At 38.0% G+C, this 24,475-nt stretch overlaps 5 protein-coding genes and 1 non-coding gene across 11 annotated transcripts; 5 read left to right on the top strand and 1 right to left on the bottom strand.

The window, feature by feature from the left end:
- Positions 1–2,671: 2,671 nt before the first annotated feature.
- LOC104723710 (protein TIFY 4B) lies at positions 2,672–5,999 on the top strand. Of its 3 annotated transcripts, none has more exons than XM_010442104.3 (9): positions 2,672–3,079; positions 3,269–3,411; positions 3,544–3,716; positions 4,228–4,318; positions 4,409–4,505; positions 4,869–4,928; positions 5,182–5,245; positions 5,346–5,536; positions 5,613–5,999. In XM_010442104.3, the coding sequence occupies exons 1-9, from the start codon at positions 2,962–2,964 to the stop codon at positions 5,618–5,620; spliced, it is 945 nt and encodes a 314-aa protein (XP_010440406.2). In that variant the 5' UTR covers positions 2,672–2,961; the 3' UTR covers positions 5,621–5,999. The 3 variants fall into 3 exon arrangements, with proteins under 3 accessions (XP_010440406.2, XP_010440407.2, XP_087332668.1); XM_010442105.3 differs by having other exon boundaries at positions 2,784–3,079; positions 4,231–4,318; XM_087476542.1 differs by lacking the exons at positions 4,869–4,928; positions 5,182–5,245; positions 5,346–5,536; positions 5,613–5,999 and having other exon boundaries at positions 2,784–3,079; positions 4,409–4,552.
- Positions 6,000–6,166: 167 nt separating this feature from the next.
- On the top strand, positions 6,167–7,903 carry LOC104723711 (acireductone dioxygenase 2). The gene is made up of 7 exons (XM_010442106.2): positions 6,167–6,215; positions 6,559–6,670; positions 6,759–6,853; positions 7,096–7,210; positions 7,300–7,424; positions 7,504–7,574; positions 7,674–7,903. The coding sequence occupies exons 1-7, from the start codon at positions 6,198–6,200 to the stop codon at positions 7,714–7,716; spliced, it is 579 nt and encodes a 192-aa protein (XP_010440408.1). The 5' UTR covers positions 6,167–6,197; the 3' UTR covers positions 7,717–7,903.
- A 504-nt stretch (positions 7,904–8,407) lies between these two features.
- Positions 8,408–11,309, top strand: LOC104723712 (protein TIFY 4A-like). Of its 4 annotated transcripts, none has more exons than XM_087476544.1 (9): positions 8,408–8,751; positions 8,838–8,980; positions 9,100–9,263; positions 9,696–9,786; positions 9,876–9,963; positions 10,315–10,374; positions 10,539–10,602; positions 10,671–10,855; positions 10,944–11,309. In XM_087476544.1, exons 1-9 carry the CDS (start codon positions 8,634–8,636, stop codon positions 10,949–10,951), a joined length of 921 nt encoding a protein of 306 aa, XP_087332670.1. In that variant the 5' UTR covers positions 8,408–8,633; the 3' UTR covers positions 10,952–11,309. The 4 variants fall into 4 exon arrangements, with proteins under 4 accessions (XP_087332670.1, XP_087332671.1, XP_087332669.1 ...); XM_087476545.1 differs by having other exon boundaries at positions 8,485–8,751; positions 9,699–9,786; positions 10,668–10,855; XM_087476543.1 differs by having other exon boundaries at positions 8,485–8,751; positions 10,668–10,855.
- An 85-nt stretch (positions 11,310–11,394) lies between these two features.
- LOC104723713 (acireductone dioxygenase 3) lies at positions 11,395–13,686 on the top strand. The gene is made up of 7 exons (XM_010442107.2): positions 11,395–11,719; positions 12,056–12,167; positions 12,262–12,356; positions 12,761–12,875; positions 12,955–13,079; positions 13,164–13,234; positions 13,347–13,686. Exons 1-7 carry the CDS (start codon positions 11,699–11,701, stop codon positions 13,408–13,410), a joined length of 603 nt encoding a protein of 200 aa, XP_010440409.2. The 5' UTR covers positions 11,395–11,698; the 3' UTR covers positions 13,411–13,686.
- Positions 13,687–13,986: 300 nt separating this feature from the next.
- Positions 13,987–15,094, bottom strand: LOC104723715 (early light-induced protein 2, chloroplastic-like). Its single transcript, XM_010442108.3, has 2 exons — positions 14,659–15,094; positions 13,987–14,475 (listed from the first exon to the last, which is right to left on the bottom strand). Exons 1-2 carry the CDS (start codon positions 14,884–14,886, stop codon positions 14,131–14,133), a joined length of 573 nt encoding a protein of 190 aa, XP_010440410.1. The 5' UTR covers positions 14,887–15,094; the 3' UTR covers positions 13,987–14,130.
- Positions 15,095–23,655: 8,561 nt separating this feature from the next.
- On the top strand, positions 23,656–23,762 carry LOC147934079 (small nucleolar RNA R71). Its single transcript, XR_015573310.1, has one exon. It is a non-coding gene; the product is annotated as a small nucleolar RNA R71 (small nucleolar RNA).
- The last annotated feature ends 713 nt before the right edge of the window (positions 23,763–24,475 follow it).

Below are 24,475 nucleotides of genomic sequence, written 5' to 3'. Positions count from 1 at the left end.
CCCACGGACTCGCGACCCCTCTCCCTGCACAAACATAACCTGTACGTTTCTTCAATCACTATTCATCTTTTTCTTTTTAATATTTAAAAAAATTATATTCCTATTTGTATATGGGCATAGTAGTTTTCATATTCATTGTACTCGATTATGTAGAATTGAAGATGATACTTATATGGAAATCTTAGCAGTTACAAAAAGAAAAAAGAAAAAAAATATATTAAGAGAGAGTTTTACCATACTTTAGTTTGTTTTTTGATGACAGCTAATTTATGATGAACTCATTTTAACATTACCAATAGCTTCAAAGGAAAAAAAAATCAATACTAGTTATGTTCCATATAGTTCTTCGTTTTAGATATTTTTCTCCAAAAGTCTGAAAATGTATAAGAGTAAATTTATGTTGGTGTGTCATAAATCATATTTTGATTTAAGAATGTGTGTGAATGTGAAAGGTAAACCATTAAGTTTATTAGGATTCAATGATATGACTCTAAATCTCTACTTAATTCGCCTTAATTAATCCCAAGATCTTGAGAGATCAATAAACAATTGACACGACAACACACTTGAGAAAAACCGAGAAAGACAAATATATCAAAGGAAAAAGTTCACCAATATATGTATAAGTATAATTGAAAACGCTTTAAATAAAAGGAAATAGAGTAGGGTTTGGTGAGTGGTGCTGTTGATAGAAATGGTAGCTAGATATATGCAATCCTCCAGAGATTGATAGGCATGGTACCAACTTGGATCCATTTCTTCGATAACGACTCTTCCTATATATATAAATTTATTTTTGTTTCCCTCTTCTTTAACTTATTTCTTCCACTACTCGCAAATTCTAAACCGTTCTTTATGTTGAGTATTCACGATTTACAACTTATTTAGCCATCTGAAAAAATTGGTTTTTATATACTTTTGTTGATTCAACCGGCTAGAGGGGGTATTGTAAACAGTGTTACCGGGTCCAATATCGAGTCTTAATTTCTGTATCTGGAGAGAGAGATGAAATACGTTGGTGAACTTTTGTAGTCACAAGTTCGAAACAGAAAAAAATGCTTACACGTTCTGTATAATCTTTTCTCCAAAAAGATTAGTGATCATTATTCGAAATGTCATAGTCTATCTAAAAAGAAAAAGTTGCAATATCACATGAACGATGCAATAGTACAATAATAATATGTTTGTGTATCTAATCATTTTTAACCTAGAAGGTTATGGATGAAGAAACTGTATAATTTTTTAAAATGTTTTAGCCTAAACATGCATGGTTATTTTGCCAATTGCGAGTATAATTAACAATATGTATCATATATGCATCAAGCACTTCATCAGTTGTCATTTTAAGTAAAATATATAATATTGGATTTGGAACGAACCTTAATAGTTAATTAATTTCTGAAACAATTTATAAAGATTTTTTATTTTTATTTTTATAACTACAAGTCTACAAATAGACAAGGGGTTGGATAATGCGAAGGGATATGTCACGCAGACCAAGCAAGGTTTATGAGGGAATCGATATTGGTCAGACTCATGTGAAAAATGTATATTACTCCTCCTTCGTCTTGTCAATTTATTTACTCTCATGTATTTTTCAATCGTTTTGGTATTCACTTCCGAAAATGACTAGTCTTTATTTTTTTTTACGTGGAGATACATTTCCATTTACATGTATGATGTATCTAACTGATCTACGTCCCTCATATATGTTAAGCCATCAAAAATAGGTTATCAACTAGTACTATAGTAGTAGAATTGATTATTTTTGTTGGTGTTTAATTACCGGGTGATGTTTAAGAACAATAATTGTCTTAAACAGTACTGCATATGTAAAATTTTGAAAAGTGTGGCAATGCCCGAGTCTCTCTCATAAACTCTTTGTCTCAAACCTTCTCAAGACATTCACAACCTCTACACTACACATAAACTTTCCATTTTCCAATGTAACACTTCCTCAAAGCCAATCCGAGCGATGGTTAGCACAAGCGACCTTAATGAACAGTATTAATACCATTGCCTCTACCGAACCAAGCTGACAAACCGGGCTGCCAGATCACATGTCGCAATAACCAAGTCCCATCGAGTAGAACATAGATAAACTAGAAAGAGATTTGAAAATCTGGCCTACAAATCTGAATCATATTTTCGTTGTTATTATTTGACTCTTATCTAGATTATAACCAGAATAATCTTTATCCGAATTATGTTAAGTACCTGATCTCTCTCTCTTTTTCTTTTTTTTTTGTCAAGAAATTAAAGAACTTGATTGATCATCTTCCACAAATTTAATAATTGTAAAGAATGAATTAAACCAAACAAAATAAATCGTCAAAGATAGATATTTTCATTGTTCAAAGAGAATTGAGTAAAGTAGTATACAAACAAAAAAACCAAAAGATATATTTTTCTACTTTTAGAATAACTCTTATCTATTTATAGAAATAATTAGTTATTAATAATCCAAATGTCCCATGCAAATTGACATCCACTCACTAATAAACAAAAAACATATACTCGTAAATAAAATAAGTTTTATTTTTTTTGAACAACAATTAAAATAAGTTTTCTTGTCATTTTTTCTTTGCACTAATGCTATATATTTTTTTGAATTAACATAAACTGTTTCTACCTTATAATAAAAAAGAATTAATCAGCACAAGGTATGATTAGGCTATAATATAGTGAGACTAGTAGGATGCCTACGTGGCAGTCTAGGGAGCTTCCTGCTCCAAAAAAAAAAAAAAGAAAAAAAAAAAAACCATTCCCCTAAAATTGAAACCCTTCTTCTATTACTTCTTCACTCTCTTTCTCTTTTTTTTCTCTCTCTCTCTCTCTCTCTCTCTCGCTCTTTTAATTTTGCCCTCAAAACCCTCCGATTATTACGAAAACGCCACTGCTCCCTCGCTGTTGGGGGGATCCGGTGAGGCCGTTTGGCCGGAATCTGAGAAGGAGGAGAATATGGATGTCGGAGTGTCTCCGGCGAAGTCTATACTCGCGAAGCCTCTGAAACTGTTGACTGAAGAGGACATTTCTCAGCTCACTCGCGAAGATTGCCGCAAATTCCTCAAAGAGAAAGGTCCTTTTTTCTTCTTCTTTCCTCCTCCGGTCTTATTGTCTTCTCCGGGAGGATCTTGGTCTCGGATTTTTTTTTTGGTGCTTGCTTTAGTCAAATTTTGAATTTCTCTGTTCTCTCGGAGGTTTTTTTTTTTTTTCTCTCTCTCTATTCTCTCCTTACGAGAATGGCGGCTGACACGTGTCGAAACAGGAATGCGCAGGCCTTCGTGGAACAAATCTCAAGCGATCCAGCAAGTTTTATCACTTAAAGCTCTCTATGAGCCCGGCGACGATTCCGGCGCCGGAATCCTCCGTAAGATCCTCGTTTCTCAGCCGCCAAATCCGCCGCCTCCTGTGAGCTTTTTATTCTAATTTGATGTTCACTTACTTCAATTTTGCTTCCTTGTTTCGCTTAGAATCGTTACTTAGTTGGTGCTGATTTAGGGGATATTGTGTGTTGCTCTGTGTGTACTTGTGGATCCTTAGGTCACAGAAACGTCAACTGAGCTAAGCAACGAGCTCGAACCTTGTGGCAAGAATCCTTTTCAGGAAGATGAAGGTCCCTGCCATAGAAGGGATTCTCCAAGATCAGCTGAGTTTTCTGGTGGTTCTCCTCATTATGCAGTTGAGAAAGATAGCTTAAAGACAGTTTCCCCCAGGTTTACATTTTGCTCTATAATGCTCTTTGAATGTTGTTTAATCACAAGAGAATAGCTATAATCGTTTTGTGATCTTAGGAGGAAGTATTTGGTTTTGATATCACACCCTTGGGAATAGAAAGTTTTCTATATAGATCATGTCTATGATGGTGGATTGGTCAGAGTCAGTGATTAGGTTAAAAGAGTCAGATAGAGGCTTTATCCTGCATCTGTTGTAGTTGGTGTTTTCAGATCTCCTTGGTTTTGTTCTACTCTTCTGTTTTGTTTTTTTCTAGTGAAAGGACTATCAATAGGGGGATTGGTATGACATGATGTGATCATTGCTAGTCAACAAATACTTACCCCATTGGTCATTATGATTTGTGAATTCTGCAATGATTTCTTTTTAGTAACAAGAGTTTCTGTGGTAGTCAATGTACGGAAGTTGTTGCCATTATGTGTTACTTGTTATACAAACGAAATACTACTTCAAAAAAGTTGTTTTAAACACTTGTATCTAATGTTGCATCAGAAGCCCGGCTGAAACAAGTCCTCTGGTTGGACAAATGACGATATTCTATAGTGGGAAAGTGAATGTATATGATGGAGTACCACCTGAAAAGGTAAATGGACAACATTATTCTGTCCAGCCTGAAAAGGAATAAACTTTGATGGCATGTTTTTGATGATGCATCCTGTACATTGGTTTGCAGGCGCGGTCTATCATGCACTTTGCAGCCAATCCAATTGATTTGCCTGAAAATGGTATTTTTGCTTCTAGTAGAATGATTTCGAAGCCCATGAGTAAAGGTAAGCTTTTGCTAAAGTGTCTAATCCGCTTTTTAGTTAACAGATAGATGATTTCACACTTAAAATGATTTTGTTTTGTATGATCTAATTGCAAAATGTGAATGGAACTGCATCTCAAGCTTTTCTTAAAGTTAGAGTAGATCTTTTTCTATATATGTATATTTTTTTTTACAAACATGGCTTTCATTTTGTCCAAATTTGGCATGGTCAAGTAAAAGAAGCATCTCTAAATGCTGCATGGTGATGCTACGCATACTAGCTTGTGTAGAAGAATATGCAGATGCTCTTGTGCCTTTTTGTGATTTTGATTTCGGATGATCAATCTTGTTCAAAAGCATCTGAAATTCTGATCTGGTTTTGCAGAGAAGATGGTTGAGCTTCCCCAATATGGTCTTGAAAAGGCAACTGCTTCTCGTGATTCTGGTACAAAGTTACAAACTGTGCTCACTTACCTTATAAAGATATAGAAACCTGTTATATTAATGATGCTTAAAACACCTGGGAGCGCTTAAAACATCTGAGAAGGAAATTTGGTCTACCTCTTCACCTCTACATGCAATGCTAGTAGTGTTTACTCAAGGCAGATAAACTTTCTTGCTTGTTCTGTGTGATGTATGACCTGAAATTTCTGTTAATTTAACAATCAATTGCTGGTGTTTTGTTGGTCTTTTTGAAGATGTGGAGGGTCAGGCGAACAGAAAAGTGTCATTGCAAAGATATCTTGATAAGCGAAAGGACAGGTGCGTTAAAGAAACAATCGTTGTTGCAATAATGTCGTGTACACACTTGCGCTTAATCCCAAAAATGGCTGAATAATGATAAACCTTTCTTTCTGAGCAGAAGATTCTCTAAAACCAAAAAGGCTCCAGGAGTTGCATCATATAGCTTGGAGATGTTTCTGAATCGTCAGCCACGGATGAGCGCTGTATATTCACAAAACCTTAGCGGCACAGGGCTTCGCGAGTCACCTGAAAATCAGACAAAAAGTTCCAATCTCTCAGTTGATTTAAACAGCGATCTTAACTGTGAAGGTATGAAATAAATAGCATTGGTTTGAATGGTTCCCAGTGGTTTCCCCTCAAAACATACTTCTCGCTTGTTTTATAGATCTTTAACAAAAAACTGGAGGTGAGATTCCGTCCGGGTCACAAGGCGAGCTGTAAAGCTCAATACTGTTCTTTTGTGAAATTGCCAAGTACAAAAAAGCAAACAGTGAATGTTCTCGTTCATTGTGGAAGAAACATTGGCTTTAAGAGTGAGCTGGATCAGTGTCTGGTTTTTTTTTTTTACGGCTTGTGTATCCCATCTTTTTTGGTATGTAGTTTTGGAGTAGGTTAGAGACGAGAGGAGAATGTGGCGGTTTGTATTATGTAAATGCTGTCTTATATAATGAGAGAGACCTTATTGATGATGATACCAATCTTGAGGTTCTTCTAATCAACACAAACTTCTTTGTGATGTGTAATGAGATAATTAATTTGTTTATTTTTAAAACATGCGAGATCAACACAACTGTTTTTTGATTTATAAATGATCGGAAAGGCATCTCTCTGGTTGACCGATAAAATACGGGTAGTTTCGTCTTTTTACTTTGAGATTTTATTATTTTATCCTTGTTTTGAAAACGATATCCTGAATTGAGTAATCTCATCGCGTGGTTTTGAAGACGAAGGGGGCATAGCGGAGAAGACGATGGGCGAAGCGGTGAAGGTATGTTTCTATCTTCCTCTCTTCTGCTTTCTGATTTGGTTATGAGGATCGATAGTTTCCAATTTCTTGTACGCAATCATGAATCGCCGATTGTTTTCCGTTAGTTTCGGGTTTGTAATTCGATTCGTTTCGCCGATTTCCGAATCATCATCATCAGTATAGGCATCATCTCGGGTTTTGCAATGGATGATGATTTCTCCAATTGTTGAAGTTTTATCATTGTTAAAATATCAGATTTTGTAATGTGTTTTTCGAACATGTTTTTCCCCATTTGGATGTGTTTTTTTTGGGATTATTACCATAAACCAAAAATGATGTCTTGTTGTTGTGTGTTATTGCTCAGGATGGAAGAGAAGAAGTGATTCAGGCATGGTACATGGATGATAGCGAAGAGGATCAGAGACTTCCTCACCACAAAGATCCTAAGGAGTTCGTATCTCTGGACAAACTTGCAGGTGTGCGTCTCGTCGATATTAAATGTTGTGCTCTCTGTAATGCTTCCTATTGTCTTGTCTTTTTTTAACATGTAATTTTTGAGTGCAGAGCTGGGAGTACTTAGCTGGAGACTTGATGCTGATAACTATGAAACTGATGAGGATTTGAAAAAGATCCGCCAATCTCGCGGTTACTCTTACACGGTTTGTGCCCTTCATATGATGATTGTCTTCTCACGTTTTTGTTTGCTACCCCATTATAAGACTTGAATGCTAGATTTTTTTACTTTTGACCAAGTCTTTGTTCTAACTCTCTGAGGGTTTTACTCAATTGTAAACACTTAACTGGAATGGAACTGTTTATGAAAATCAGTTTCTGGTTTGCAAACATTTTAATGTGTTACAAGTCTTGGTTTGATGATGACAGAATAGTGTTTAAATTCCAGGACTTTTGTGAGGTATGCCCGGCAAAGCTTCCAAACTACGAAGCAAAAGTGAAGAGCTTTTTCGAAGAACATTTGCACACTGATGAAGAGATCCGTTACTGCGTTGGAGGAAGTGGTAGGTACTTTGTATTGGCTGCTTTACTTTTAAAATTATTCGATCTACTGTATGCATATAGTTGTCAATGTTGTTTTCCTTGGAAAAAGGATACTTTGATGTGAGGGACCGCAATGAAGCTTGGATTAGAGTATGGGTAAAGAAGGGGGGTATGATTGTTTTACCCGCTGGAATATATCATCGCTTCACCGTGGACTCAGAAAACTATATCAAGGTTCAATATCAGCTCTCGTAGTCTATTTTATCACATATACTTTTGCTTGTTTAAGAAATTGAAACATCTTGTTAAACAGGCGATGCGGCTTTTCGTTGGTGAACCGGTGTGGACACCATACAATCGCCCACACGACCATCTTCCTGCAAGGTACAATTTCCTGATTACCCCGTTTGTCTTATAAAATACATACCTTCTGTTTGTTCTCTTGTGCTACCAATGTGATCAAGAAGTTCTGATATTTTATAGGAAAGAATATGTCGATAACTTTGTGATCAACGCCTCTGCTTAGGGAGGGTCTCTCTTTCTTGCTTTATGAAGTGAAGAATCTATAAACAAGGTCTTTAAGAATAAAGAGAGCTTTCCTCTCTCAATTATTGGATATTTTATATGTATACCTGTGTGTAGAATGCTGGCTTTGGTAAGCTTGAGTTGTTGTAAACTTAATTACACTCTATGATATGGATCTTTTATACCAACTTTGTCGTATACGCAAGGACTATATAGTGGGATCATTGTTTTCCTACGTTTCTTTGTGGTTGTTGCAACTAAATAAATAAATAGTTGGCTCTAGTATGTGCAATATCCTAAATGACGAACGTATATAGTAAGGCACTAGTTGCGTGTGTATCGTGTAACCATTCTTGTCTGTGGCTCTCCACGTCTTTGGTTTACTCTAAATCACGGTTCTAAGGACGATGTGAAGAAACACATTTCATCTTCAACTCCAAAAAAAAAACTCGTATCGTGGAATGAGGTTTGAAAAGGACATAGGTGAATGAATTATATAACTAAAAATCTATTCCTTCTTACGTTTTTTCCTCTGTTTTCCAATTTCTATAAAAAATCATAGCATTGCAGAGTAAATTATTTTATAATCTCGGCAAGTATAGTTGAAAGATAAAAATGAAAAAAATCGGGATTAAAAAAGAAGTATAATTAGGAGCTGCCATGATTAGGGGATTACAAAAAAAGTAAAGAATGAGAGAAGAGAAAATCATACGTGGCAGTCTAGGGAGCTCCCCTGCTCCAGAAACCATTCCCCCAAATTTCTAAAGCCCATAGAATACTATTCGACCTCACTCTCTCTTTTTCATTCAAGTCTCTCTCTCTCTCTTTCTTTCTTCCTAATTTTACCCCCAAACCCTCCCAATAATTACTGAAACGCCACTGCTCTTCTCGTCGGAACTCCGGTGAAGAAGAGGAGAGATGGATGTAGGAGTGTCAACAGCGAAGTCTATACTCGCGAAGCCTCTGAAACTGTTGACTGAAGAAGACATTTCTCAGCTCACTCGCGAAGACTGCCGCAAATTCCTCAAAGAGAAAGGTCTTCTTCTTCTTCTTCTAACTTTGTACCTTCTCGAAATTTTTGTAAGCCGATGAGCTTTTTTGGACTGACACGTGTTGAAACAGGAATGCGCAGGCCTTCGTGGAACAAATCTCAGGCGATCCAGCAAGTTTTATCACTTAAAGCTCTTTATGAGCCCGGCGACGATTCCGGCGCCGGAATCCTCCGTAAGATCCTCGTTTCTCAGCCGCCAAATCCGCCGCCTCCTGTGAGCTTTCTATATTTACCCTAATTTTGCCTTCTTGTTTCGTGTAGAATCGTTACTTTTAGTTGGTGCTGATTTAGGGGAAATTGTGTGTTGCTCTGTGTGTACTTGTGGATCCTTAGGTCACAACAACGTCGACTGAGCTAAGCAACGAGCTCGAACCTTGTGGAAAGAATCCTTTTCAGGAAGATGATGGTCCGTGCCATAGAAGGGATTCTCCAAGATCAGCTGAGTTCTCCGGTGGTTCAGTTGAGAAAGATACCTACAAGACTGTTGTTACTCCCAGGTTTACATTTTTGGTTTTTTTGAATCAATGTGATTTCTTTCTACTTCCTTGTGTCAAAAGAGTCACATAAGTTTATATGGTTCATGGCTTTGATGGTGGATTGGTTTGACAGTATTTAGGGTTTAGCATCACATCTTTTCAACCAGTTCATGTGATTTAAAGTGAGTTCATTGGGGTTTTCCTCTGTATCTCTAGTTAGTGTTTCCATATCTTCTTGGTTCTGTGTTAGTTTCTGTGGAATTTGGTGACATGGGAATGATGTGACTTGAACTGATAACAGAAAGTTTAGTTTCTGAGGCTTTTTTTTGTTGTTGTGGTAGTCCATCTTCGAAAGCTTTTAGTAGAAGTTTCGGTATCATGTAATATGTTATTGTATAAGCAAATTAACCACTCCAATGCTGTTTAAACAAGTTATCTGTAATGTTGCATCAGAAGTCCAGCTAAAACAAGTGCACTGGTTGGGCAAATGACGATATTCTATAGTGGAAAAGTGAATGTGTATGATGGAGTACCATCTGAAAAGGTAAATGAATCACATTATTCTGTCTAGCCTGAATATAGAAATTTTGATGGGGTACATTTTGATCATTCATCCTGTATTTTGGTTTTTAGGCCCAGTCACTCATGCATTTTGCAGCCAATCCAATTGATTTGCCGGCAAATGGTATCTTTTCTTCTACTGGTACGCCCATGAGTAAAGGTAAGCTTTTACTAAAGTGTCCGATTTGCTTTTCAGTTGATAGATAGATGATTCAAACTTGAAATGATTTTGTTTTGTGTATCATCAAACTGGAAAAGTTAATGGACCAGCTTTTGTGATGCAATAGATCTTCTTTAATTTTCTCTTGTTGCCAAAAACTGCTTTTGTTTTGCCCAATTTTGAAAGGAGGCATTTGACCAAAGAAAGCATTTCTAAATGCTGTGTGGTGCTATACTAGCTTGTGAATGAATATGCATTGCACCTTTTTGTGATAGTGATTTCACTTTCTTTGTTGACAATCGAGTTTGAACTAGTCAATAGTTAAACTGAAATTTTGAATTCTTATTGCAGAGAAGATGGTGAAACTCCCCCAAACTGGTCTTGAGAGGGCGAATTCTTCTCGTGATTCTGGTACAATTACAAACAGTTTTCATATTTCTTAATGAATCTGAGATAAAATTTTGATCGACACTGCTTTCACCTGTGCAATGCTATGCTAATATTGTTAACTTGACCTGCTACCTACATCTTATATTTATCCTTTGTTCATATGTGTTTTTTGGGTCGTTATTTAGATATGGAGGGTCAGGCGAACAGAAAGGTGTCGTTACAAAGATATCGTGAAAAGCGGAAGGACAGGTGCTTCATATACTTAAACTTAATTCCAAAACCGCTAAAAACTGATACGTTTTGTTTATGTGCAGAAGATTCCTTAAGGCCAGAAAGTCTCCAGGAGTTGCGTCTTCTAGCTTGGAACTGTTTCTAAATCGTCAGCCACGAATGAATGCTGCATATTCACAAAACTTTGGCCGCACAAGATCTCCACTGCAGAGCCAGTCACCTGAAAACCAAACAAAAAGTCCCAATCTATCAGTTGATCTAAACAGTGAAGGTAAGAAGAAGACGATCAATATGGCAAGCTTTGTTCCCAATAGGTTTGAATGACTTGACTCAAAAACTCTCATTGGTTTGGTTTACAGTTATTTAACAAGATGCCAAAACGTGGAGATGCTATTAATAGCATTGGTAAGGTTAAAATATGAAGAACCTTCTCTTCAGATGGGCTTCTTTGCGTTTCCGTGTCGCACTCATAATTTTTGGTCTATAGTTTTTTGTGTAGCTTCGTAGGTTAGTGGTAAGTTCTTGTTTCTGATTCTTTTTTTTTTTTGGGGGGGGGGGGGGGGGGGGGGACTAGAGACAAACAAGAGGCAAGAGAGGGAAAATGAAAGGTCTTTCATTTTTCTTGTTAGTAATGTGTAAATGCCGTCTTTTAACGACAAGACTATTTTCGCCAAACTATTTTAGCTTTGACTTCTTCTTTACCAAACCTTCACTTCTTTTGACCATTTCTAAACCATTAGTTTTCACTTTTATCATCATTTGAACCTTTTTACAATACCTGTTAATTGTCAAAGATTAAACAATTGTTATATGAGTTGACATGGATGATTCTAACGCATTAAACACTATGCCAAACTATAATTTTTCTAATTCACTTGCACCTCTCTCAAAAAACGTAACGTAAGTTGTTAATAATAGTCTGAAACGGATCTATGTTGGAGCGAGGCGGCGTTACCCTCGCCACACGCACGCACGCCGCCGGATGGAGGGTAGTTTAGTCTTTTAGCATTTGTTTTCTTTTCGAAAAGGAGAGGTCATTATTAATCGCGTGGATTTGAAGACGATAAAAAAAAAAAGGCATAACGAAGAAGAAGAGGAAGAAACAAGTATAACCATGGGTGAAGAAGTTGTTCAGGTAATTTCTTTCTGATTGTGAATTTTTCAATCCCTGATCGGAAAATTTCTTGTGTTTCCGCCATTAAAACATGGATTCGCCGATTTGTTGTATGATATATATATCCATAAGGTTCGGGTTTGATGTTATGGCTCATACAGTGTTTTAGCTTGCTTGCCTTATCTCGGATGTTACTTGTAACATATCGAAATTTGATTGCTTTAGAACATTTTCTCTGGTTAGTGTTGAAGTTCTTATACAGTGGCTACTCATATTGGATTAGTGGGATGTGATGACCATCAGATTGATGTTTTCTTGATTCACATATTGTTGTTGTTGTTGTGTGTTATTGCTTAGGATGGAAGAGAAGAAGTGATTCAGGCATGGTACATGGATGATAGCCAAGAGGATCAGAGACTTCCTCACCAAAAAGATCCTAAGGAGTTTGTATCTTTGGACAAACTTGCAGGTTTTTTTGTTTCTCTTCATGGTTGTTCTCTGTAATGTTTTTTACTGTTGTTTGCTTTATTTATATATTTATGTGTAATGTTTTGAGTGTATAGAGCTTGGCGTGCTTAGCTGGAGACTTGATGCTGATAACTATGAAACCGATGAAGAACTGAAAAAGATCCGTGAATCTCGCGGTTACTCTTACACGGTTTGTCACCATTTTTTTATATATCTTTGTTTTGTTATCCGTTGGACTTGACATTTCAATACATTCGGTGGCTTAAACCTTATTTATAACTAGCCAAGGGATGAATGTAGCAGTTGTGACTTCGTTAGAGAGCAAGTAGTGAAAAATGGGTTTATACTGTTTCTTGGTAGATTTTAAGATTTGCTATTTGTTTGTCATTAACCATCAAATCTCTCTGGTTCTTCTTCCGCTAACATTAGCTATCCAAGGGAGATTAAACAACCCGTTTCCTTCTCTGTTACACTTTCCGAGATTAAAGTTTTTTTTTATGTTTATAACTCGATGATTCCCAAACGTTTTTGTTTCTGTGTCTATATTTATCTGCTCGACTCTTGGTTTGACGATTGAAAACTGTTAAATTCCAGGATTTTTGTGAGGTATGCCCGGAAAAGCTTCCAAACTATGAAGGGAAAGTAAAGAGCTTTTTCGAAGAACATTTGCACACTGATGAAGAGATCCGTTACTGCGTTGCAGGAAGTGGTAAGTACTTGTATTGGCTGCTTTACTTGAAGACTTCAATTCGATGATAGCCTCATGTTTTAGTTTCGTTGGAATAAAGGATACTTTGATTTGAGGGATCGCAATGAGGCTTGGATTAGAGTATGGGTAAAGAAAGGTGGTATGATAGTTTTGCCTGCTGGAATATATCATCGCTTCACTACGGACTCAGACAACTATATTAAGGTTCAATATTAGCTTCTTCAAAGTCGTTAATTCATCATATAATAATATTGGTTGCTTAGAAAATTGGAGTTTCTTATTGAACAGGCAATGCGGCTTTTCGTGGGTGAACCGGTTTGGACACCATACAATCGCCCACACGACCATCTCCCTGCAAGGTACACTGTTCTGTTTTCATCTTTTGTATCATCAGAAGCTTACTCTGTAATCGTTCATCTTAGCAAAGAAACAAGAAAATTGTTTAATGATATTGAAACGGCTATTTTACAGGAAAGAATACATCGATAACTTCGTGAAGGTGAACGGAGGCGGTGCCATAGATGCGTCAGCGTAGAGGACTTTCAGTCTTAGGCATCAGATTTTTATAAACTAAGCGTACAATAAAGAGAGACATCTGTCTCATGTTGGATATGTATACAATAAAGAGAGACATCTCTGTCTCATGTTGGATATGTATATGTTTAGATGTTGTCTCCCTGAAGACACTTTCATTCGTGTGGCTTTGGTGTTGTTGTAATGTTTCATGGTTTGTTAACTTATAACTTGCCATCCTTATGTCGTCTGTATGTTCTGCAATAAATGGATGCGAGTCAGGAGATGTTCATGTTAACAGTATACATCAAAACTAAAAATGATAGAACTACTTTGAAGCTACACTCTTATTTGGATACACAATGACCCTTTAGGATCCAACTATACCGGTTAATGATCAATTAGTTTTTATCTCTTAATGTCATTTTCCAGCTTCCAATTCGCAATTCCATTTTAATCTTTTCAACTCGACCCATGAAGATAACTATTTTTTGTCAATTTTTTTTGTAAACGATTTATTTCCGATTTGGTTGTATGAGCCTTTGTCTAATAGTATTAGACTAGTTCTCAGTCTTGCGTCCGTCTCATTCTCTTGTTATTTTAGAGCCAATAAATATTCTTTGAATCATGTCAACACTTACAAAGCTTTTAGGAAACATAGTAAATATCATCAAACTATGCATTACATGTACATATCGTTCTCAAAATATGATTTTCCCTTAAACTAGAGCAAAAAAAAGACTTAGACGAGAGTCCCACCGCTGACGTACTCAGTAAAGGCCAAAGCAACTAGACCGAGCATAGCGAAACGACCGTTCCATAGCTCAGCGTCTGACGTCATGAACCCTTTTGACTTTGCCTCCGCCCTTATTCCTTTGAACAATGGAACCATCGATGCCAACGTCAGCAACGCTGTTGTTCCAAGAAACCACCCGACGCCACCGTCGGAGATCTGAGCGAACACGTTCTCTCCCTTCGACAACTCCACCGCGATGGCAGCCACGAATCCAACCATGGCTAGTCTTCCGTTGATCCTCTCGGGCGCTGGACCGCTGAATGCTAGTAAATCTCTAAACTTCGTACTCACCTAAACAAGAAAACAAATCATTCAACTCACAAATTAATCAAGAACATTCATTATACGGGAACACTTTGGGCTTAAAATGATTACAAGACTATGCTAACGCAAAGTCACATTACATAGTCAAATTTCTAATGATGTTTATATAAATGACTTCGACCACTAGATCAAATATAATTATATATATACCTTAGGCTTGCTAACTGGAGGAGGAGATGGTGGCATTTGCGGTTGAGCGGCCGAGGTCGAGGGCACGGAAGAGTCTTCCTTGATAGGATCTCCCTGAGCCATGCACCTGACTCCAACCGGAGCATTCCTCTTGAAGAAGAGTTGCTTTGTGTTTCTGATGTTGCGTGTACTCAATCCACCGGAAGGAGCGGCAAACACTGACTGCATGTTGAACGACGCCGTTGCCATTTCTGAATAGGATCGAAGAAGATTGGAAGTAGTGAGAGGAATTGAAATTAACTCTAATGACTTGAGGATTGAGATGGAGGTTGTTTGTGTTGTAACTCAAAGATCATATCTTTATTTATAGATCTAGGTGAAATGTGAATGATAGGTCTAGTATTTTCTGAATTTTATGTCGTTCTTTGTCTTTATTGATTTATGGGATACTCATTTTTTGCGTTTGTGGTGTGTAGTATTGAGTAATATAATAGAAAGAAATCTAAAAAAGGAAAAGAAAAAACTAAATTGCATACTTTTACTCTTTAGGGAAGAAAAATATTCCTCAGTACAAATGTTTCAATTCTTTATAGTAACAACAACAAATTCATTGGTCATTGAAGATTATAAAAGTAAGTTAAATTATTGCACTTGAAATCGTTGAAAATGTGAAAACGAATTTAAATATCAGGAATTTGAGAGTTGAACGCTAGACACTAAAACACGTAGTAGCCAAGAATTTTAAAACGAGAGAGGTGACGTGCCTTCTTTCATCACACAGAGAGACATATCCTCCTTGACGCTTGTATTGTTCTGATTGGCCAACGCCAAGTGGGTTTATTAAAACACATAAAGAAAACTAAAGATTGTCTCAAAATATTTAGAAACAAAGTTAACGGCTCAACTTCATTTCACTTGGGAGATTTTGTTTCTGGTAGAGAGAAGTCGCAGTCAATCTCGTCTTGTATTGGAACTTACTTAACTTCATTATGGCAGACCCATGCTGACTCCTTTTGATCCTTTCTGTTTCCCATTCATGGCTGCGTGCCCAATTCTCCTACGTTCCCTTATATTACGCATTGGAACGGTAATTTAATAAACAATCACATATACACATCAATAAATATACATATCTGAAACATGTATTTTTGTAGTCTTAACTTATGAATGAATGAATGATGCAATCAAATAAACAAATTTAGGCTAAGATGATCTAATGGGATGCAAGGTGTTTCAATACCTTTATGATGTTGTAGCATAAAAGATGTCAATTCATAAAGTGTGAGATGTGCATGCAATCAGAATATGAACAGTAATCCAAGTTAAGCCAAGTATAAAAGTGGTTTTGGTAAAACAGTTTGATGAAAGTAATAAAAATGCAGAAAGGAAAATGCTTGAAATAGAGGTTGAATGCAAGTAAGTAATGCTGAATTTAAACTAACAGAAGTACAAGCACTAAATAAAACAGTAAAGGTGCAGAATTAAAATAGAACAGAAAGTAAAGGAACAACCCGAAGGTGCTCGATCAAGCACTCGACCGTGTGACTGGTCGAGTGGGTTCTGACGAAGAACAGATGCAATCTTGACAAACTTAAACTGAAACAAATGCAATAAAACAGGATGATATGCGATAAGTAAACAATCAAATGGTAAAGAAGGCTTCCAGAGATGGATTCATGGGCTAGTGTTCAGGCTGTGGCTATCTAAACTGATCAACAAACCTCAATCAAACATGAGCTATCTCTAGACAATGATCTTAATGACTCACTAATCCACTCTCATGACAGAAGTGATCAAGTTACAATAACATCCTAACCCAACTCTCATTGGTGAAACCATACTGAACATGCCTTAAGCATCAGACCATTAATTGTCAAAGACCACCTTGTGCAACCAATCTCTTGGGACAAGCATGATAATCTCCAGTATTGGCTTTATCTAACAACCTAGACATTGGTGTGATGCTAGGAAGCTTAAGATCTGCTCTTACCCTCTCAGATATAAGAACAACTTAGAGCACACCCAACCCAGAAGAGATATTTAAACTAGCTAGCTTGACCATTCCAGACTACCACAGCCCTAAACCAGCCTAATCCATCTCCAGAATCCTAAATCACTACTCAGATGCACAAATCATGATGATGATGAACATAAACCCAGAAAATGATGAAACTAGCATGATAAGCAAGATGAAATGATGAACAACAATTTAATATAAAGAAACAAACTCCGATTCTCAATACACTGAAAGTTATGGAACTTACAAAGTACAAAAATCTGAGAGAAAACAGTAAATAAAAGGTGCAAAGCAGTAAATAAATCCTAAAAACCCTTAAGGGGTAAGAACTAGGTTTTCTTGGTGGCTACAGAGACTTTTTTGGCTAAAAGAGGACTTTTTGCGGCCATGGGGTACAAAGAGTATATATAGGGGGAGAAGGAAGCCCTGATTTGGCTATCAGACAAAATAACAAGGCGGCTCGATGTACTCGACCAGATGTGGTCGAGTGGCCTTGGTCGAGTGGGTTTCCTTCTGCTTCCTACCGGTCGAGTCTTGTGTTCCACACGGTCGTGTGCTTCCCATCCAAACGGTCGAGTGCTTCATAATCAGCTGGTCGAGTGGCTGTTGGTTTTCTCCTTGATTCATCTCCTATTCACTCCATTGATTTCACTTTCCTTTTCCCAGATGCTATTTCCATGCTTCTTGAGTCCAATTCACCTGTTCAAACAAGGAATAATGCAAATGCAATGCAGATCCTACTCTATTGCACAAACAGTCCTTAAACTATATAAAAGTGACAAGATAGGCTGATAAAACATGTAAAAGATGTAAATAAACAGTGGTTGAACAAGGTAAAATATGTACATATCAACTCCCCCAAACTTAGTCTTTGCTTGCCCTCAAGCAAACAAGACAAAAGAAGGAAGAGAGGTTTGAAAGTGGAATCTCAGAACCTTAAACATGCAGATAGACTAGCTAGAATCAATGTCCAAGTTACTAGTACTATGATGCAAGGTGAATGAGCTATACTTAAAGATTTTTGACAAGCCTTTCACAACCTTAACTGATTCAAGCCTTAGACTTCCACATGCATTCAAATCAGTCATTTCCTTTAACATTTATTAAGCAAGAACATGAATCAGATTATGCAATGTTTAAACTCATTTGGCATGGTAATAAGGGTTAGAGACAAAAATGGTCTCTCTTTTGAGTGGGGCTTATCAAACACAAGGGTTCTCTCACAAAAAGTGGATTGAGCTTTAGAAGAATGCTAAAGGTAAGATCAGTTAGACACATACAAGAACAGAACCTTGTCTACCCAAAGGTACCCAAAGTGTTTGTTCCTAATCATTCTAACCCCATAATGTCCTAATTCTACCCTTAAGCTTCAACTTTTCTCTTTTGCCCTTTTCTCTTTTCTGTTGTTTCAGTCCTAGGAGGGATTTCTTACTGATTTCTCTAGTGCAATGGAGGGTTCTTTCTTAAATGCTAAGGTTCTCTTTCTTACTTGTTTCCCAAGTCATAAAGCTTTTTTGACTAGACCCTTCTTTTCTTTCTTTCTTTTCTTTGACCAGAACCTTATTTGAAACTTTTACTATACCCCATTCTTTCACTTAGAGTTTGAATTTACCTTAAAACACTTCCCTCCTAAGGACTTTACCCTTTTCTTTCCCTTTTAACTCTTTTCTTTTCTTTTTGAACACACCAAGTCCCAAACCCAGAATTTAAACCACCTAGTCCTATCTAGTTTGAAAAATGCAAACTAGAACTACACAAGGCTTTATTCTTGTCAGTTCAAACCTAACACTTTCTACCAAGCTCAATCCCAAAATAGGCCTCACACAGACAAGAATAAACATGGCTTGAAAGAAAGGTTGGTTATGGGTGGGGAAAACTGATTCAATGATGAAATCAGCTACTTGGATCAACAAGAGTGGTAAAAATGGAAAAGATGATCCAAATATGTATAAAGTATCCATGAGTTCAAAACATTACACAATCTGATAATTTAAAATCAACATTAGGTTCTTATAAATAGGAAATGACTTCAAATCACAACATGCTTCAGTTTAGACAGAATGCAATATAGAAATTCTAGACTTGGTTCAATCTTATGTTTCTAGCCACTCAACTAGCATCAAAGTACGATTAACTTGGGCATTGATCCTAGTTTAGTGAATTCAAACAGTGTTAACAAGGCTAAACTCATCATTGATCCCTAATGCAAATGTATGAAACAGTCTTATATGAAGCATGCTAACAAGATCCTAATATGCAATGCAAACTACATGAAAACTCCCTTTTTTTATTAGGTTTTTGTGAAAAAAATTTCAAATTTTTATGGTTTTTCTATGACTTAGATGCAATGCAGAAGCTAGTATGATTATGCTAAAAATTTGAAATAAGAAAACAGAAAACAACATCAAATGTCATCTTAAACCCTCCCCCAAACTTAAATTACACAGTTCCTTGTGTAATAAAAATTTGAAAGAGAATTTAAGAACTGGAACAGAGAAAACATGCAACTAAATGGTATAAACAGTGGATAAGGTGATATTGGTACCTCAAGGGTTGTTGAAGAAGCTGTCCACATCTTCAGCCATGCTGTCATATGTGTAGCTTGAGCCTTGGGCTTGATTCTGACTTGTTGAAGGAGATGGGGGGAACTCAACTATGGCTCAAATGACGATGCTCTGGAAGGCTCCAAAGTGTTTCCAGCTCTAGATGGCACCCTGGTTGAGCTGCTCCTTCTCAATTGCCCAGCTGGTGCTGGGGGTGTGTTTCCACTCTTCAATTCAGCAATTTCCTTTTTCATACTTTTTGATGGATTTTGACATCTTAGCTAATTTCTTCTTCAACTTCTCAGTTGTCTTACCATGCTACTTGTTCCACTTTGGAGTAATGTCACCCTTTTTGCTGTCTCCCTTACTCCTCTACTATCTCTTGGTTGAGGCTCATAGTCTTCAAAGTAGAACTGTTCTTCCCCATCAGCTATCAACATCACCACCTTGTTCTTCAACATAAGGGGCTGACCCATCAAACAGTAGCTCAACTGCTGGCCAAAAATCAATGTTGAGCCCTTGACTTATTGATGTAGCTCCTTGGTTTGGCAGTACAAATTGAGCCTTTCCTACTTTTGGGTGGTCAAAATTGAACAGGTACTTCCCATGATGCTTCTCCTTGGCAAGAATGAGAGTGGAGGTGAGATATGGGATGTCAATCCATCTTGAATGGGTCTTTTCACCTCTAAGTGGGACATTTGCAGCTTTAAGTATTGGAGTAATGATGCCTCCAATGGTTAGGACTCCAGTTGAGCCCCTCTTGTATAGCTTGCTGACCCAACTTCTGTAGTAGGTTGTTTGATCAATGAGGACCATGGCTAAATCAGTTGGGACCCTACTCCCACAGATTGTGATCCCCTCTTTTGTTTTGTCCAAAACACCATAGAGGGCCATATCTATCATTTTGAGCTCACCTTCATTTATGTTCCCAGTTTCTTTTCTAGCAAACATTGTGTTAGCTAGAGCTTTATGAAAGTACCTCAGAACTGGGTTTCTAATTTTGGAGCTCTTGGATGAGGCTGAATAGTATGGTTTGTCATCACCAATGGTTTTCCAAACAGAGTACAGCTCTTCTTTTGGCATCACCATGTTGCAGTCAGTTACAGTTTCAAACCCATAGATTGTGGCTACCTCTAAAAGTGACATCTCATATTGTTTTCCCCTGATGGTGAAAGTGATGAAACCAGCTCCTCTCTCTTGGTCAACACAATCGGTGAAGTAGTGCATTTGGACAGTGGATATGAACTCATAGCTCTCCCTTTGATATCCCTCCATAGGTATTTCCATAAACTTGGTCAAACTCAGGAATTCAAAGAGAACCTTTATATCATCAGCAATGCCAAGCTCCTCCATAGTCTTCTTGTGAGGGTACCTGGTCCCTTGAAACTTCATTGTCATTAAGGCTTCAAAGATCTGAATTGATGTCAAGGTGCCAGATCCTTCTTCATTTCCACTTTCTTCTTGCTGGAATTCAGCTTCTGGCCTCTTCTCCTTTGTCCTATCTCTTCTGTATTCCTCATTGTCAACCTCCATTATTTCTTCACTTTCTGTTTCTTTCTCACTCTCAGTTTCTTTCTCACTCTCAGTTTCTTCTGAGTCTTCTTCAATGGGCTGCTTTCTCTTCTCTGTCAGATCACTCAACCCCCTGCTCGAGCCAGCATACGACCGCTTGCCCCCTCGAGTGCATGGTCGAGTTCTTCCGCTTGCTTCTCTTCTTGAGAGTAAGAGTGCATCACGACGATCCATGAACTCTTCAGCAGATTTCTTGGCCTCAGCTCGGCGGATTGCAGCTTGTTCTAGTGTTTCCCCTTCTTGTGAGGACATTGTGAAAGAGAATCTTGAAAGGGGATAGACTCAAAACTTAATAGTAGGTTAGTACCCAGAAAACAAAGAAACTTAAGCCTTGAGCAAGAAATAAGAGCAAAGAGAGATTTTAAGCTAAAATGAAAGTTTTTCTGCAAAGTGAGAGAGTGTGAGGGTTGTAGAATAGATTTAGGTGCTTATAAAGAAGTGGAAGGGGACAGAAAAGTAAGGTGGAGCGTGTATACCATTCAAAATTCAAAATTGGAACATTTGACTCACTTTGGCACATGCTCGACCCTGCCACTCGACCCCACATGGTCGAGTACCTGCCCAAGTTTGAATTTCAAATTTTTGCTTCTCCCTCCAATGAATTGACTGGGCTTGGGCTCGATTGGGCACTCGATCGTGTGCTCCTTGGTGGGCTGGTCGAGTGGCCTTGAAATTCCTTTCCATTGAGTCCAAACTCACTTAAGTCCATGTACAAGCCTCATATAAAAGTCTACCCAAAACAAACATAAAAGAAAAACATCAAAAACACAAGGGAAATTAAACTTATATACAAAGATACCTTAGGGAATTCCTCCCTAGTGAGCTTGTTTAAAGTCACTGAGCTTGACTTTTGGTTCATCCTTAAACTTGGTTTGGATACCAGAGAGGTGATGAGTTCCCCCTGGTTCAAATTGATCACCATGGTCCCTGTTGCTGGTCAAAATAATCACTACACTTGCAGCTTGTTTACTCTTGATCTTGAGTCTAGGTCTCACCTTCTTTAAAGACCTCTTGATAAGTTGATCCTGAAGATCCTTCACTAAACCAGTTAACACTTGAACTGAATCCTTGAGCTCTTCAATTGTCTTAGCCTGTGCTGAATTTTTAATCCTAGGGTCCTCTCCATCCTCAAAAGCTTCACATCTAGCTTTTTTTCTCTACCACAAAGTGCTGACCTTCAATAGTAGGTTGATGTGTTGGATTGTTGATGTCAAACTTCATAGTGAAGTCTTTAGCAAGGTGGAGCTTGATGATTCCCATCTTAACATCTATTACAGCCCCAACTGTGGCCAAGAATGGTCTCCCCAGTATGAGAGGGTCTTCTGGCTCTTGATCCATGTTCATGATCACAAAATCAGTTGGGATTCTAGCCTCCCCTATCTTGACTAGAAAATTTTCAATTACTCGAACCACATCCCTCTTTGATCCATCTGCTAGGCCAATATAGAGATTGCAGGGCTTGAAATGTTCATACCCCAACTTCTCAGCCACTGAGTATGGCATTAAGCTTACTGAAGCTCCTAGGTCACATAGACACTTGTTGAAGTGCATATAGCTGATGGAACAAGGTAAGTTAAATGACCCTGGATCTTCAAGCTTTGTTGGGATAATAGCTTTCCCAATCTCTTCCAAATCATTGGTGTCTTGATCTTGAGCTTTTTGTTTGGATAATTCAAGAAGCATTTCCTTGAGGAAAGGATGTTGAGCATATTTTTCCAAAGGAGGTCCTCTTTCTTCCTCTTTTTTCTCAATGACAACCTCTTGCTTTATGGCCATCACTTCTCTTTTCTCAATGATCTCCCTGAGTTCTTTCAGGTTCTGTGCCTTGAAACATCCTGGGAATGGCAGAGGTGATTTATAAGCTAGAGGAATGTACTTGATAGGTGCAACAGACTCGGTGGAGTCTACTCGACCACTGGCTCAACTCGGCACTCGATTGTGTGCCTGATCGTGTGCGTGGTCGAGTGCACTGTCGAGTGCCTTCTCTTCTCGGTATCCTTCTTCATTCTGAGCTGAAACTTGTTGAATACCCTCCCTATCTTGAATCGCACTATCCTCAGTGATAACATCCTCTGTAACAAAGATAGCCTTGGCAGTGAACTCCCTTGGGTTTTGAATTGCCTTTCCAGGCAGTTGATTAGGTTTTGGAGCTGAAGTAGAGGCCATAGTGCTCTTTATGAATTTAACCTTGGAGTTAAGGCTTTCAAACTTGATGTTCAGGTCATTGTAAGTGGAATCTATTCTCTGATTGATCTCAGCAAACTTCTTGGAGGTTTCCATCTGACCAATGGCTTGGTTAAGCAACAGTTGTTGTATCAATGTTCTTAAGTCTGGTTCCTGGGCTTGGGTGGTATGAAACCCTGGTGGGGACACATCTGACCCTGGTGACCTTGATTCTGTTGTTTAGGCACATAATTGTTCTGCTGCTGTGCTTGGTGTGGTGGATAGACTTGGTCCTGTGGATTGGCCACATTTGTACTCCTATAAGACGAATTGTTGTTCTTGAACTGGTTATAAGGTTTAAATCCTCCTTGGTTCTGGATGTAACATAGCTCAGCTACCTCATTCTCCCCCTCTTGAATTGTTGTGTCTTTCTCAGCAAGAAAATGAATGTTTTTCTGTTGACTGAGCAGAATCTTGTCTAACTTCTCATTCATCATCTTCATATCCTTCTTGTATTTCTCATCTGGGGTTGAATCCACAAATCTGACAGTTCTATCATAGTCTTCATTATAGTTTTCATCTGACTGGGCCAAATTTTCTACCAGTTCCCATCCTTCATCCACATGTTTGTTGAGAAAATTCCCATTTGATGCATTGTCCAACAACATTCTGATCTTTGGTAGAACTCCTCTGTATAGTGTGCTTAGCAGGGACTCATTGCTGAACCCATGGTGTGGACACTGAGTTTGATAACCCTTGAACCTTTCCCAAGCTTCATAGAAAGTTTCATTGTTTTTCTGTGCAAAACCTGAAATTTCATTCCTCAACCTTGCTGTTCTTGCATTGGAGAAGAACTTAGCTAGGAAGGCTTTCTTGCATCCATCCCATGTTGTGATGGCTCCAATTGGTAAGGTCTTCTCCCACAAGTGAGCCTTGTCTCCAAGTGAAAAAGGAAACAGTCTGAGTTTGAAACTGTCTTCACTTACTCCATTTATCTTGGTTAGGCCACAGAGCCTGTCAAACTCATCAAGGTGGTCTAAAGGGTCTTCCATTGGCAGACCATGGAACTTGTTAGACTGAATCATTGTGATGAGCCCACTTTTTATCTCAAAATTATTATTTGCTACTGCAGGTGGAACTATTCCTGCCCTTTGTGTGTGAGTGTTTGGAGCATCTCCTGCTCCAATATGTCTTGGTCTCTGCATTGGTGGATCCATCAGTACTTGTTGCTCTTGTTCTTGAAGGATCCTGGTTTTCTGCTGTCGCAAGTCCCTTGGTAGGCGATTGATGTGATCTATGTACTTCTACAGGTTCTGATTTCCTTTTGATCTTGTTTGCATCAAGTAACATGACCAGCTGCTCGACTCGGCACTCGATGGTGTGCTTGGTCGAGTGGAGTGGTCGTTTGCTAACTGACGGACTTGTACTCGATCACTGTGTTGAAGGTCACTCGATCGAGTGTAGGCTCGAGTGGTGTACCTGAAACTCAAATTAACCAACCAAAACTGTGACAATGGTGAACAATTAGTAAAATAACTTAATC

The sequence above is a fragment of the Camelina sativa genome, chromosome 11 (assembly GCF_030686135.1).
Source record: "Camelina sativa cultivar CO46 ecotype springtype chromosome 11, ASM3068613v1".
Lineage (NCBI taxonomy): Eukaryota > Viridiplantae > Streptophyta > Magnoliopsida > Brassicales > Brassicaceae > Camelina > Camelina sativa.
Note: the sequence above shows the minus strand (reverse complement) of the source record. Positions and strands in the feature narration are given on the sequence as shown.

What these genes read in the sequence shown, in the direction of transcription:
- LOC104723712 (XM_087476543.1), top strand. Translation starts at nt 8,634, where the DNA reads ATGGATGTAGGAGTGTCAACAGCGAAGTCTATACTCGCGAAGCCTCTG. An exon ending in AAGACTGTTGTTACTCCCAG is followed by an intron (nt 9,264 to 9,695) that starts GTTTACATTTTT and finishes ATGTTGCATCAG; the next exon opens with AAGTCCAGCTAAAACAAGTG. An exon ending in ATGGAGTACCATCTGAAAAG is followed by an intron (nt 9,787 to 9,875) that starts GTAAATGAATCA and finishes TTTGGTTTTTAG; the next exon opens with GCCCAGTCACTCATGCATTT.
- LOC104723711 (XM_010442106.2), top strand. An exon ending in TTACTGCGTTGGAGGAAGTG is followed by an intron (nt 7,211 to 7,299) that starts GTAGGTACTTTG and finishes CCTTGGAAAAAG; the next exon opens with GATACTTTGATGTGAGGGAC. An exon ending in CACGACCATCTTCCTGCAAG is followed by an intron (nt 7,575 to 7,673) that starts GTACAATTTCCT and finishes GATATTTTATAG; the next exon opens with GAAAGAATATGTCGATAACT.
- LOC104723713 (XM_010442107.2), top strand. Translation starts at nt 11,699, where the DNA reads ATGGGTGAAGAAGTTGTTCAG. An exon ending in ATCTTTGGACAAACTTGCAG is followed by an intron (nt 12,168 to 12,261) that starts GTTTTTTTGTTT and finishes TTGAGTGTATAG; the next exon opens with AGCTTGGCGTGCTTAGCTGG. An exon ending in TTACTGCGTTGCAGGAAGTG is followed by an intron (nt 12,876 to 12,954) that starts GTAAGTACTTGT and finishes GTTGGAATAAAG; the next exon opens with GATACTTTGATTTGAGGGAT.
- LOC104723710 (XM_010442104.3), top strand. Translation starts at nt 2,962, where the DNA reads ATGGATGTCGGAGTGTCTCCGGCGAAGTCTATACTCGCGAAGCCTCTG. An exon ending in CGCCAAATCCGCCGCCTCCT is followed by an intron (nt 3,412 to 3,543) that starts GTGAGCTTTTTA and finishes GTGGATCCTTAG; the next exon opens with GTCACAGAAACGTCAACTGA. An exon ending in TTAAAGACAGTTTCCCCCAG is followed by an intron (nt 3,717 to 4,227) that starts GTTTACATTTTG and finishes ATGTTGCATCAG; the next exon opens with AAGCCCGGCTGAAACAAGTC.
- LOC104723715 (XM_010442108.3), bottom strand. Translation starts at nt 14,886, where the DNA reads ATGGCAACGGCGTCGTTCAACATGCAGTCAGTGTTTGCCGCTCCTTCC. An exon ending in CTCCAGTTAGCAAGCCTAAG is followed by an intron (nt 14,476 to 14,658) that starts GTATATATATAA and finishes TTTCTTGTTTAG; the next exon opens with GTGAGTACGAAGTTTAGAGA.